The following is a 13,833-nucleotide window of genomic DNA, read 5'->3' on the forward strand; positions in this document are numbered from 1 at the left end:
ACTAATCTGTAGCTTTTTAAAACAAAGCTACATCCAGGCAGTGCTCATATTTTGCACTCCATCACCTCAAAGACGAAATTCTGCCACGTATAAAAACAAAGATTACTGAGACAAAGCAATCAAGTTTCAGAATCAAAAAGCTGTTATGCTAAAGCTGTGCATAAGATAAAATTATTTTTTATTTTTTAATTATAAAGCAACAGTTGCATTAGTGACTCCTTGCTGCCCCTAGATCCTTGACCTGTGCCACAGGAACACACACAGACCACCTTCAGTTGAACATTTTGCCCAGCTGAAACTGCTGTACTGCTACGGGTGTTTCCAAATATACACTGAGCAAGTACAGTGCAACCTCAGGTTACTGCAGCCCCTAAATCTTAGGAAGGGCCTCTTAAAAAAAGAGCATCTTTCAATTCTACAGTCTGTTACACAGACAGACAAGTTAACTACATAAATGAGGCTCTGCTTAATGGATTCTATCATCAGAAAGCAAACATCTTCATCCTTAGGAACTGCATCAACCTGGGTTAGACACGACCATAGATTACCAGAACATTAGCTTGATCAGAGGACAAATCTGACAAAGATGTCTCAGCTACTACAATTAAGGCCTCTTAATGGATCAGATTTAAGTCTAACAGAGGTCTAATGAAAAACTAATTTTGGTGGATGAGACATCCCAGAAGACAACTGCAGGGCACAAAGCTCTAAATATAGTAGCAGAGCAGAGCCTTTTAACCAATAGCAGAGATTAGTTTTACTATCCATAGATTGATTTGCTTCAAGTGGTGACTTGCATGCATCTTCCTCACCTAATGCCATGCTGGGACAGTGGATTCTGTAGGCTGCTTGATCTGTTCTTTACTAGGCTATAGAGTAATCCAAACAGAAGACAATAACCAAACATCCACCCCAAATCAGGACCAAGCAGACAGTCAGGACACAAAGGTGTTAAACAGATGTATGAGCATCAAGTACAAAATGAGGTCATCCTTCAGCAGCATCTGCCACTTTCACAGAAAGAGGTCTTTTCCAACCATTATGATTCTAAGACCACCAAGTCCAATCCCAACTCATCCCCATCATGCCAACTGACCATGTCCCTCAGTGCCCCCTCTCCATGGGTCTATAACACTTCCAGGGATGGTGATCACAACACATTCCTCCTGGGCAGCCTGTGCCAATGCCTCACCACTCTTTGAGAGAAGAAATTTTTCAACCTGAACATCCTCTGGCACAACTTAAACTTCTTGTCCTGTCAAACATGCCCACAGTCCCTATGCCGAAGGTCAAGATAATTTTATTTAGGTTTTAATATAATCTAGATATGACTTGGAATCACAGTTTGGGGCTTTTGGCACTCCTCCTGCTTCATTTAATCTCATTTAGAAAGGCAGTATGGATTAGTTCTGTGGAACATTCAAGTCAAAGTTGAAACCAGAAGGATAATTTCAGTCATCTCAGCCACATGTCCGACCCAGCAGAAAGGAAACTTAAAGTGGACAGAAAGAATGGAAAGACAGCATACAGCCCAGCTAATTAAACGGAAGTCCATCAGCGCATGACAGCCTCTGGTCCCAACAGCCCAAAGGATGAAATTACATGAAAATTGATGCATAAAAATGAATGAGCCAGTTACTTGAGAAAGCCTTCCTTATTCTCTGATCATAACTGTAGTTATCATTTACTTCCCACACACAAGATCTCCATCACTCAAATCAGCGCTGAAGCTCACTTGGTGCCTGGAGTTATTACTATTCTGTTCACAGCAAACCTGCCAGGAAGACTGGCAGAAACATTGGAGTTTGGGATCCCTTTGATACTGTCTATCCCGAGTTTCAGGAAAAAAAGAAAGCTGAACATCTGTTGTAACTGTTGCACACAGATCTCCATTTTAACCTATGCCTCCTCTAGCAAAGGCAATCTGCTTTACAAAGCAAGCATTCCTGTCCAAAATTAAGTGCATCACTTTTCATAAAGAAATACCTTTAGATGCTTCTCTCTGCCCAAAGCAAGAGCCTCGGTCCATAAACAGAATAGTACTAAGAACCAAGTTCAGAAATGCTTGGAAGCTGCAGAACAGCAGGAACTCAGCCTGGAAAAGTCTCACTCAGTGGAGATCAAGAAAGACACGAGCTGCATGCTAGAGGGCTCACAATTTTGGTGTTTGTTTTTTTTTTTTTTGTGCTGTTTGACTCTAGCAGTTGCAGTCAACTTGGCACAACATAGACCTTAACTACCATAAGGTAGATCTGGATCTGAACCGAGGCCATAGATGGAGGACACAGCAAGACTTTAGGTCCATCTCTGCTGCACTTGCTAGAGTTGAGAGACAATTTCTTCACATGCACCTCCTGTAAGGGGCAAAGCAGCAGATCCAGAAGCCCCCTGTCACTTAAGATCAGTACCATCAGGGCTCAGCAGTCCTGTTACAATGACATCACTCCTCACCACTGTAGGAGTACGAGAAGGGATGATGTTGACCAGAAGCCCAGACTACTGAGCTGTTGGTAACAGCACATTTTCCCATCAAAAGCACAGGGTTCTGGGTTTGATCCCATTTCTTGGACCATTTTGGGATATGCTGGACGTGTTTGAATACATCTCAGGTAACTTCACCTGCCACTGCTCCTCCACATTTCAATTGTTTTCAAGTAGAGCTGTGCTTAGGAGTCTATTTGCAACACAGAAACAAGGCAGTGGAGTGCCTGCTCTTTACCTGTTGATTATCTACTTTTCCCCGTAACCATTCCCATCAGCTGGTGAACAAACAGGGAAGGACATCACTGTTTACTGAAGTCTGCACTGCACAGAGAAGGTGAGTCCTCAGCTCTGGGCTCTTGTGAAGACATTATAGCACCAACCACGCTGCAGTCACACTCAGTGTACTTCTCACAGCCACATTAGTCTGGAGTTTTATTCCGCACTGTTTCAAAGAAAGGTATATAAAGGTACCAAGTTGACTAAGTAATGTCATTAGACCTAGTTTTGGGCCCATTTCATGCTTCCAAAAATCCTTTTATGTGTAATGAAATGCCATCAGTTCTAATAGATGCCACTTAGTAATACTCTCAATTCATTCTAAATTGAAATTGAGGAGGTTTGGTAGGTTTAGTTCCATCTCAGTTCCAAAATCAAAACCAACAAAGCTACTTTCATGCCTTCTCATCGCTAGATAAAATAGAATTATTCCTTTTTAAAACCCAACAGGAGAATATGTACTGTACTCAATGAGACAGTACCTCCCCTACAGCAGCTTAACTTTCAAAATCAAGATCCCCTCTGTTTTGAGGGGAAGCAACCTTGAACATAATATCCTCTAAATACAACCCAAAAATCTCTTCTAACTTTGTCTGTAAGACCACGCAGCTAGGGACATACTATTCTACTAAATAAGTTTTATTCATACATGCATTCAGGGGAACCTAGCTTAATTAGCACTAATGATGAGAAAAACCTATAGGGAACTACTGAATTTTGCAAGCAACTGAACATAAAGCGTACTGATAAAAAGCCACTTTACTGCTAGTGATGCTCTTCTGCATGCTGAAGAGATGACGACAGTCCCAGGGTTCACATGCCAGATACACAGAAGTACAATGAGCCAAAGCAACTGCAAACAACTACCATGCAAGTTAATGAGGATGAGATTCAGTTTTTCCAAAGCCACCATTTTTAAATAAGCTAGGCTAGGGCAAACGTTAACTAAAAACTTAAATGCAGAATGTTTCTAATGACGCTGTTTAAAACTGAAGCCAAGTATCAGACTGCCTGCTGTAGTATTTCAGGTGGCCTATCCATATCTGAAAAACAGGATCCTCAATTTTCGCCCGGTTTGCTGGTACACAAGAGTTTATTGACAGCTCTGGTGGTAGCACTGCACAGCCTCAGTATTCCAAAACATCACAGTGGAAGTGGTTTTAGGTCTCCACACATACTCACCATTCTCTTTTCAAGCTTGGGAAGCTCACAGACTCCTCCTGAGCTGTGTATGAGGGAGCAGGTTTGAGGGGGGAAGACTTACCCCACCCCATGGCTAACTCAGGCCAGCTGGAAGGCTGTCTGTACATCCTACCAGGGTGATGCCATGAATTAGGAATAAACTTCTGATAGCGATTGAAATTCCCTCTAAATATAGGGCCATCAAAAGCTTGCAAGCTTCCTTTCAAACCACCACATTTATTACCGTGCCAACAAAATTTTGTTTCTTCAAAACAGAGCATCACAGCTGCAAGAGATCAACAAATGCATCCGAAAAGAGCTCAGCACAGGAAGCATCCATCAGTACCAGGACTGTAATCAACGCAGCCCATCCACAGGCTCCAATTCCCCATTCTCTCCATCACGCCAAAGGCATTACTGCCTCCAGCTGACCACATTGCCAGATTCCCCATTTCCCTGATGAGGAGCTCAGATCAAATCGGCGCCCAGCCCATGCCAGGCACGCAGTCTGCCAAACTATTAACCAGAGCCTCCGAATTCATCAGACTCCATTAGCTCTTCTGCCAGACGCCCTGCAGCAGAGCATCAGGAGGGACAGCTGGAGACAGTAACCTCTTCAGACACCTCGGCTGAATCCAACAGGCAGCACGATGCAGGGCACCAGCCTTCATAAATATCGTGTCCGCACGTCGCAGATGAGCCGTGTCGAGGAGCCAAAGAACAGGCTGGGACAATTAATTCTGATGGCCCTGCTGCCTGCCGATGATGGAACGAGGTTAAAACGCCATTTGAAACATTTTCAGTCCACCTGCCATATCCGTTTCAGGGAATTGCTTTGATAGCATTCCGAATCTTTTTTTGGTCAATATTTTGCGTGTTCTTTCTTCAGGGAAAGGTTCTGAGGGATCTTCCTTGTTTCAGTTTCATAGAGAGAAACCTGACCTTGCTCCCACCGTCATTTTACATCAACATATACACACGCTCATGTATAGCCCTGTAACCACACAAACATCAGTGTCACTTCACAATTTATTCCACAAAACATCTAGGCAGCATATGGATCCAAAGCATCTCTGTCTTGCTTTGTAGTTATTAGTACAGCCAACATTAATAACCATTAGCTCCAACCTCCTCTCCAAGCTGAGCTGCTGGGGGGTTTTTCTTTTTTTTTTTTCTCTCTCTCTTTTCTCCCTCAGAACCATTCAAGCCCTCACACCTCTGCATGCCAGCCCATCATTTAACAACCTCACTCCCCCCTAAGCAAGGAAGAAAGAAAAACAAGAAATCTAAAGGCACGCTAATTCTTTTCAGATAATGACCTGCTACCAAAGCAAGGCATTTCCAACAAATCCAGCTAGAAAATTAAAGAGACCACTAATAAACTACTGAAATCCATGCTCTGTTAATGACAGGCTTTGTTTCCTCAAGCAGTCAGCTATGAAACTCACTGCATCAAAACTCAAAAAGTAAAGCAAGCTATAAAACTGGGAATGGGGAAGGCAAGCTCGTGGAACTGCCTTTTGCCAGTGCTGTCCTCATTTGAGTTCTGCAGATAAGGTGCTGTGAAACCACAGCTTTTGTGGTTTGTAAGTCCCATGCCTGAGGTCAAAGCACCACACTACAGGCTAATGATGGCATTTCTGTGAATAGGAGAAGAAACAGAAGCACCACAGGAAAGCCTTTTGTCCTGATCAATAAAGGAAGGGTGAACACAGGGATGCAACATGACTTCCACACACCCCTGGCTGCCTCTCCCAGATATTTGTCTCAGAAGACATTCTTGACACTACTGCATTCATTTTCAATTCCTGCAGTTCTACAAAGTTATGCTTTGAGAAGTCCAGCCTCATTAGGGTAAATACTCATGTTTAAATTGACACCTAAGCACGTAGGAAGTGAATTTCAGTTTGTACAGAGAAAAAGCCACATGAGGACATTGCTTCTTCTTGAACCATAAGGCCAGAGGAAGATGCTCAGCAGGAAGCTGGAAGCAGAACCTGAAGTTTAAAAACAAGCTGACTGCGTGCATTCAGCGTAATGTACAGAACACAGACCTGGAAACAGGGGGATTCGAAAACTTCATTAAATGGCATTTAGCTCCAAGCTGCTTTACCTAGTGATAGAACAGAAAGTAATTCTGGTTGGAAGGGACCTTGGGAGGTCTTCAGCCTGACACCTCACCCAAAGCAGGGCCAGCTCTTTAGCTGGGGCTTCCAAGGAAGGAGGAAACCTGCTCTGATGCTTGCTGCCCTGTGCTGCAGCCAGGGAACACTACACTAAATTTTCCAGGAATTGCTCTCATCAGCTGCATGAAATTTCTCCAAATTACTAAAAAAAAAAAAAAAAAAAATCACAAAGAGCAATAGTTCTGTTTAATACATTTGGCTTAAAAGCTGATTACCAAATTGATCAAGGACTCTTCAATACTTTTTACAGACTATTTATAAAAATTCATAAAATTTGATTTAAATTACAAAACTCATCTAATTATCTGCAGTTGTAGACAGCTTTGAAGTACTAAAAGCTTAATGGGAAAAAGATCTTCTTACTACCAGATAGTATGAAATTACAAGAGAAAAAAATAAGGTCCCACTGGTGGCTATGAAACTTTCATTCATTAACTTCCCAATTCCAAATTATGTAAATGTTATCCCTAAAAGCAAATTCACATCTAGATGTAAGAACATACTGCTGCAATGGCAACACAGCCTCCAGAAGGTTTGCATTTCTGGTCAGGGCTGGAGAGGTTTTCACAGTTCCTTTTGGTACTGCTGCTCTGTCCTCAGGACTGGGAGGGTTACAGCATGGAACTGAGATGGCTTCAAAGTCAAAGTTGCATGCTGACATCTGTATAACCCTTCTGCTGGTTACACATCATAGTGAGCTTCTGTTCCAGGGATCCAGACCACAATTATGTACTAAGAAATGCATTAGTTCTGTGCTCAAGAGAAAAAGTAATGGAAAGGCTCAGTATTTTGCCCAGCTCTAAGTAAACAAAATTCCATTTCAGCCCCAGACAACCTCTGGTGCGTAGGCCAAAACCTCATGTGAATCAAGGTAACACAGCCAGAGGAGAAGCACAAACTTCAAAGAGGTTCAGGGTTTTCCACTTCAAGCATCCTCAGCTATTCTACAGTTAAAGTCACCTTACCCAACCATTTCTCCTCTATCCAGTTATGGAGAACAATCCAAGGAAGACAGATCCATCCACAGTTTAGAACTGCCACCTTTAAATAAGGGACTACTTTAAAAATGATCGCTTTAAGAAAAGGCCACAAGAAAAACTCAGCCCTCCTCATTTCTCACCTTCTCAAGCAGCAGCATCCATTGCACTCTGAAACATAATCCTGTGAAGGATAAACCCACTCACACGTTTCTTTCATTCATCTTTACCACCAACACAGAAGCATCACCGGTCACCAGCTTAATAAAATGGCTCATCTAACCCCTGCCAGCCCAGTGCATTAAAAAGTAGGGGGTGTAAGACAATAAAAAAAAGCGTTAGATAGAACTAAGAGGCATCTTATTAAGTACAGAACTCAATATATACGAAAAGCAATCGTAAGCCAAAGGAAAAAGGGAAGCAGAAAAATAAAATGGTCCACTGAATCAATGGAAAACATGCTCCTAATGGACTTTTTTTCTTTTAATCTCACTTCTGAGGAAAAAAATTCAGGTCATGTTACTGAAAGGGTCAACTCAAACAAAAGCACAACTTTGAAACAGTGGCTTAATTGTATGTGTGAGTGCAAGGAATGCCTCTTCACATCCTGTGCATGGCTTAGAGGCAAGAGAGAATAAAAAGCAAGTAATAAAAGAAATAAATCCAAAAAATGAACAGTGGACTCCAAAAGGTAAATCCCTAATTTGATTAGCAAGGTATCAGCAGCCAAAAAATATCTATTTTATTATTATTTTTTAATAAAGTAAATCACTGAGTCACTGGGCAAACAGAGCTCTGTCTATCCAAACCTCCTCGGACGTCATTTCAAAACCTTTCAGAGAATTGGTAAAACTAACCCAGGAAGAATTTGCAGCGTGAGCCAATTAGAAAAACCCACACAGCGTTTGCCCAAAAAACCTGAGGGTTTCTGGGACAGAAATGCCCACGTCTGCACCCGACCCGAGGACTCCCAGCAGGGAGAAGCTGTGTGCTGATAACCCAACCTCGGGCAGGCATCCCGCTGCAGTCTTTCTTGTAGTTTTCTGTTCAGTTTCTTCAAACATGAAAGACTGCCACATTATACTCCGAAGGCCTCTGACAGCGCTAAAGCAATTTTCTACATAAATCATTGTAATGCTAACGCTGCAGTTTACAGTCTCATCTTTAAAAGAAGGCCTTCTACTATTTACTGCCTCAGTAAGTGGAGAAAAGAAAAGTTAAGCTCTGACGACTGCTCTGTCTGGTGGCATAATGAACGGAAAATTTATTCCTTGGCCCAATTCTAGCAAAACTTAATATACTTGGGAAAGCCATGTAAATAGTTTGTCCTCGGAGAACTGAGTGTATAAAAATACATTTAGCATACTGAGCTACACGTATGCTCCAATGGCAAAGCAGGCATGTTGAAAGTGCCCCTAATGCTAAAAGTGAAACTGAACAACCGGTCAGTGCAAATCCTTACACATATTTTCACTCAATATCCTTTGTTCAGCTTTTTCTCAAAGCAAATAGGGGGAAAAAGGGCGACGTCTTGTAGTTTTCATGCACGAGCACCGTTTCTAAGCAAAGTGAGGAAGATCACCCAGGCTGGGCTCACCATCTGGCTGCGTGCATCTTATTAAATCAGCGTTAATGCGTGATGGACAATGCAGCAGAGGGAGCACAGCCCCTGTCCAGCTCCCAGCACCGCAACCGGCGGCTGCCACCGTGTGGATGCTGCCCAGGGACAGCAGGATTGCAGAGCCAGGAGGAAATGTTCCCAGGGTACACTCAGAGCTAGGGAAAGCTGCATCGGAGAGCAGGGCTTGTTGTGTCCTGGAAGGCAGCAGCATCTTCATGCTTCACCAAAACACTTCTAGGTAACACAATGTGCCCAGGGTTGTTTATGAGCTTTTACTAGCCCTCAAGAAGTCCAGGCATTCATAAATATGCTTGTGGCAAGTGGCTCAGGAGACTGCTGCTCAGCTTTGGGGGTTTTCAGTTGGCTTATATACAGCCTTTAATTACACTTTTCATCCCATTCCCATAAATCCAGTTTTATTTCCCTTCTAAACAAACAAACGTTGCTGATAAGGAACATGTTTCCATTAACGTCCTTTGCACGCAGAGGTAATATATCTTAACACCTCTCTGTTAAAGAGAACAGAGATCTCCAAGTCCAGCATATGAACTGCTATGGGGTTAAAGCAATGCAAACCAGACACCCTTGCATTCTGTTGGTTCATACCATCATTTTATTAAAAAAAAACACTACTAGCTAAACTGCACACAAGGGAACTGAACTTTAGGTCAATCCCATGTTCCACTTTTAAATATATTTGACATATCCCTTAAAAGTACCATCGAGTTTCTTTTTGATCGTTTCTCCACTTTTTGGTTGTTGGGTTTTTTGTTTGCTTGTTTGGGGGAGAGAGGGAGTGAGCTGATGAGGATTACTTACTAATAAGTCATATTTGATTTTTATTTAAATGCATTTGTGTCAACAGCAGCAGCTAAGCAGTAAGGCTTCTCCTTTTGTCCTTTATTTCATTGATGTTTCCAACAACACATCCAGAAGAAAGTTCAGGAATCAGTACAACAGAGGATCGGATAAACAGTAAAAGTTCGCACAGCATTTCACTCAGTAAGAAACCTTATAGCACCCTGCTAATTAATTTTGTCCAATCATGATTACTTACAAACTTTTATCATCCTATGCTCTCCCCAAGACAGATTAGTTCTTGGTTCAGATTAGCTCAGTTACTAATTCAAGAGTCTCTCTCTACACTTGAGCCTACAAATTGGCTAAAGAGCAATGGTGAATGACTGAACGTGTTTGGTCAGCAAATATTACATATAAACTCTTGATTAACCAGTTCAAACTTTGAAGGAACTGTCTGGATAGCCAGAAGCTAACTCGAGTTGCAGTGGCAGCACATTTGGCAGCATTGCTTTACCAAGGCACTTAAGGACACAAACTGCCTTAACTCAGCCCACACACTGAAACCCCTAAACATTTCTTAAATGCTTTGATTAAAAAAGGCACAAGCAAGGGAGAAACATGAAGGTAGAAGCCACACTTTTGGGGGGTTAAATGTATTGGAGATTAGATAACTACAGATTCTAGCACCAGCTCAGATGGAGGACCCACACTATCTTCATTTTTAACAATAGTGAAGTACTATTCAAAAGTATATTTCACCCAAGAATTATAATACCTTCAAAACCGGAGTGAGATTTACTGCCCTTCCAGTATTTTCTAACCAAATACCACAAAAATGCTGTTCTTGCAGAACGTCAAGGAGAAGAAAGGGCAAAGGAGAAAAATCCAATCCAAGCTGAAGTTGGGAGCTGAGGAAGTTTGTCTACATTGCAGTGAGATTCCCATCTGCATTTCATTGCAGCTAGCATGAACCCAATCAGTGCAGGTTAAATACACGTCAGATCAGTGATTATTGTGTTCTGACCTCTGTGACTAAGTCGGACATTATACATTCCTGCTACATATTGCAGTAGTTAAGGGATCAGTACTGCTTTAAAAAAATATATGTATTTTACACTACACATGCCTTGATTCTTTCACAGAACACATTTCCTGTAGCCTTTCAAGAAATATTCAAGCTGTTCTGTCACTGCCTGGATGGCTCTGTCATACAGCATTAGACCAAGGCTCACAGTCCAAATTCAATTCATCATGCCATTGTAGAATTTCTTTCAAGACCCCAGGTATGGCCACGTTAGAACTCACACTCCCTAACTATAGATTAGGGATGATGCAACTTCCACAACTGCATTTAAATTTGTGAAACATGCCCGTAAGAAGCTTGTGGGTCTTGCATATGTATCCCATACAGGAAAAAAAAATCCCAATTAATATGTTGCATCACCTTGTCCAACACCACCAACAGCTCTAACCAAGCTACCACAGACTAATTAAATCCCCCAGGGAATGCTTCCACAGCTGCTGAAGTCAGTTTAAAGTACAGCCTGTTGGCAGGTCCCAGCTTCTCCCTATCCTGTGTGTTTTCTCAGGCTTGATCCCTAAGGGAGCTGGTTCATGACACGAAACTAGAAGAAACTGATCCTGTTGAAAGACATTTCACCAGCTTGTATGTCCAAACAGGTCCACTGCAGGCTCAGACCTTAGTGGTGCAGAAGACATGACCATCCCACATGGCAAAGGGTGCAGAGTTGTTGTTGGCATGAAAGGAATTATTGTGCTGACATTACCATAACCACCCCCTCACTAGTTTAAGCACAGCAAAAAGAGCTTCCAACACTTAGCAGAGGTCAAGCAATTGTAGTCACAAACAACTCAGCTATTTAATATTTGCCATTATGACTGGCTCCACAAACAAGATTTAATAACACCACAGATTCCTGAAGTTACCAACATCAGGATAAATGGCTTAAAATGCTAGATCTCCATTATTTTTAATGCAACTGTACCATGAAGGGGACCGAGCTCACAGCAGCCTTCATGTCTTACCACAAGGGCTTCTCAAAGATTCTGCACTTTGTTTTAATCTATATCAACTGGAAGAAAAGGTACTACTGGATACTCAAGTGCCTTTACATATCAATGATAACCACACATTCATCACAGAATTGTTTTGGTGAAGCCAAAGCGTTATTAAACAAGTTATGATCAGTACAAGCGATTAACTCTGCCTCAGCAGCCTGTATCACAATGAAATGCACTGCTAGAGCCACCATATTTCTCACCTGGAGACTATGCTGGAGCCATTGTAGAGGTCACTAGCATAGGACAGCGTTGCCAGGGGTCGGACAGAATTGTAGCGCGTGAACTTGGATAGACACTCCTGAAACTCATCCAGCTGGCTTGTGGTTCTGCTGTCATCTAGGGAGAGGTGGGACAGTTGCAGAGGGTGAAAAATGAATAAGGAAGTAAATAAACACAGCGGCAAACGTGATGCATGTCTTCATGTGATACCACCTCTGCTTGTTATTTGGGGAGGATACTCGGTCAAAAATAGGTTCTCTCTTTCATCTTTTTGGCATTCCCTCAAGGCAGCAGGATTTTCAGAGCATAAATTCAGTCCTTCCAATGAACCTACTGCATTGAGCATTTGCCTAGAGATCATAAATATGCTTTACTGATAGATGAGCTCACTTATTTTAGTCACATTCAAAGCCTACGGGCCGTAGGGATTATTAACAGAAAAGGCTTAAGCACATCAAAATGCATGGTAAAGAATGTCTAACATTCTATGGAAGTGAAAATATATTTCTTTTCCCCAGAACTGTACTTCAGGTACAATATGCCTACATTTGGTGTCAATTACATTCAAAATACTTGTAGCAAGAAGTATTTCTCTTGTTACTCCAAAAGCAACAGAGCTAAGGGAGAGCCTGTTTCACGGCTAGAGAAAGGAGACAAGCATGAAACCAGAAGACTCCGCGTGCTGTAAGTTTTGTGAAATTATGACCTTCAGCAGACAAGATGAAATTGAGCCAGCGTGAATAATAATGATGAATATTCTGTGGAAAATGGAACAGTTCACTACAAACGTTAAAACTAAATTGCAGTATAGATGGCTAAAAATTATTCCCCGAAACCTCACAAGTCTTAACTTTCTTCAGTACAAATGGAATTTTATTTCAACCATTTCAAAATTTAGAATTTCCTATATAAGGAAGAATTCCTAACTTACAGCCATGTCTCATGGACAAGCCAGCTTTCCTAATATGATCAAGCAACTGCAGTCAAAGATCAGACAGAGCCCTCAGGCTGTGTAACAACCCCCAGAATTTGCAGCAATTCCCCCTCGTCTTACTTGCTTTGTCTTTCTGCTCCAATACCATGGAAAAGAACAAGCTCAGGGAGCAGCGACAGCTCTAACACACAACACCTTGGATTAGGTAGTCCAGTATGCAAGTCACATTACTGAATACTTTGCCTTTTATTAAACCACAGCATCCACTGCAGCAGCAGAAAGGTACACATCACTTGCCTGTGCAGCTGAGCTCACTAATTTATGCTACAGTTAAGCTTCTCTTATCAAATGTATAAGAAAATGATAAATCTCAACTTACTGGAAGTCTTTGGAAACACTGGGATAAAAAAAAGGAGAAAAGTTGCAATAGTTATTTCTAAAATTTCTGCACTTTGGTAATTTCTTGCCATTAGAAATGATCTTGCTTTGTAAACGTAAGGCATTTTGAAGCATCCCCTGCAAGCTGTTTAATGTTTGATTGCATAAAGAAATAGTGAAGTTCAGTAATAAGCATGTTATAGGGTACAGCCATGGATACGTTACCCACGTCAGATAGATCAAAATGAACAAAGCATTGCTTTAAATTAAACCCTCAGCACCTGACCACTACAGAAAACAGCTCGAGAAGCAGTACGTAAACATCTGTAAGTATTTTTCAAAGACTGATTCCTCCTTTGACACTTTAATAGGAGCAAATAGCTGCTGCTCTTCCATTTCCCTCATTTAGAGATCAAGCACACAGTCCTCCTGTAATTTATTCTGCATCTATGCCTGCAAAACAGAATGTTATTTCTCAAGACATTTTCCTCGTCAAAGTGCAAGGCCATTTCATAATTCCAGCTGTATTACTGCTCTGCTCCTTACTAGATTTTCAGGCATCTCCTGCAAAAACCATTATATCCGTATTAAATCCTATTTAAAATGTGTCAAAAAGCAGGAATGACTTTGAAGAGAAGAAAATCTAATTAAGCATTACAGGTTATCCCTTATTTAGGGCAAAAACTGCAGTAG

General features: G+C 41.6%; 1 protein-coding gene across 3 annotated transcripts in view; it reads right to left on the reverse strand.

Annotated features, from left to right (window-relative positions):
* COP1 (COP1 E3 ubiquitin ligase) overlaps positions 1-13,833 on the reverse strand; it is a 129,398-nt gene that overhangs the window by 78,731 nt on the left and 36,834 nt on the right. For all 3 annotated transcript variants that reach the window (XR_016469075.1, XM_090145965.1, XM_090145964.1), the window contains exon 11: positions 11,810-11,945. Coding sequence is in view for 2 of the 3 variants with exons in the window: in XM_090145965.1 (XP_090002091.1) it covers positions 11,810-11,945 (136 nt within the window). In the remaining variant the exon portion in view is untranslated. The remainder of the gene's footprint in view (positions 1-11,809; positions 11,946-13,833) is intronic.

Source organism: Phasianus colchicus, chromosome 9 (assembly GCF_987193195.1).
Source record: "Phasianus colchicus chromosome 9, bPhaCol1.hap1.1, whole genome shotgun sequence".
Lineage (NCBI taxonomy): Eukaryota > Metazoa > Chordata > Aves > Galliformes > Phasianidae > Phasianus > Phasianus colchicus.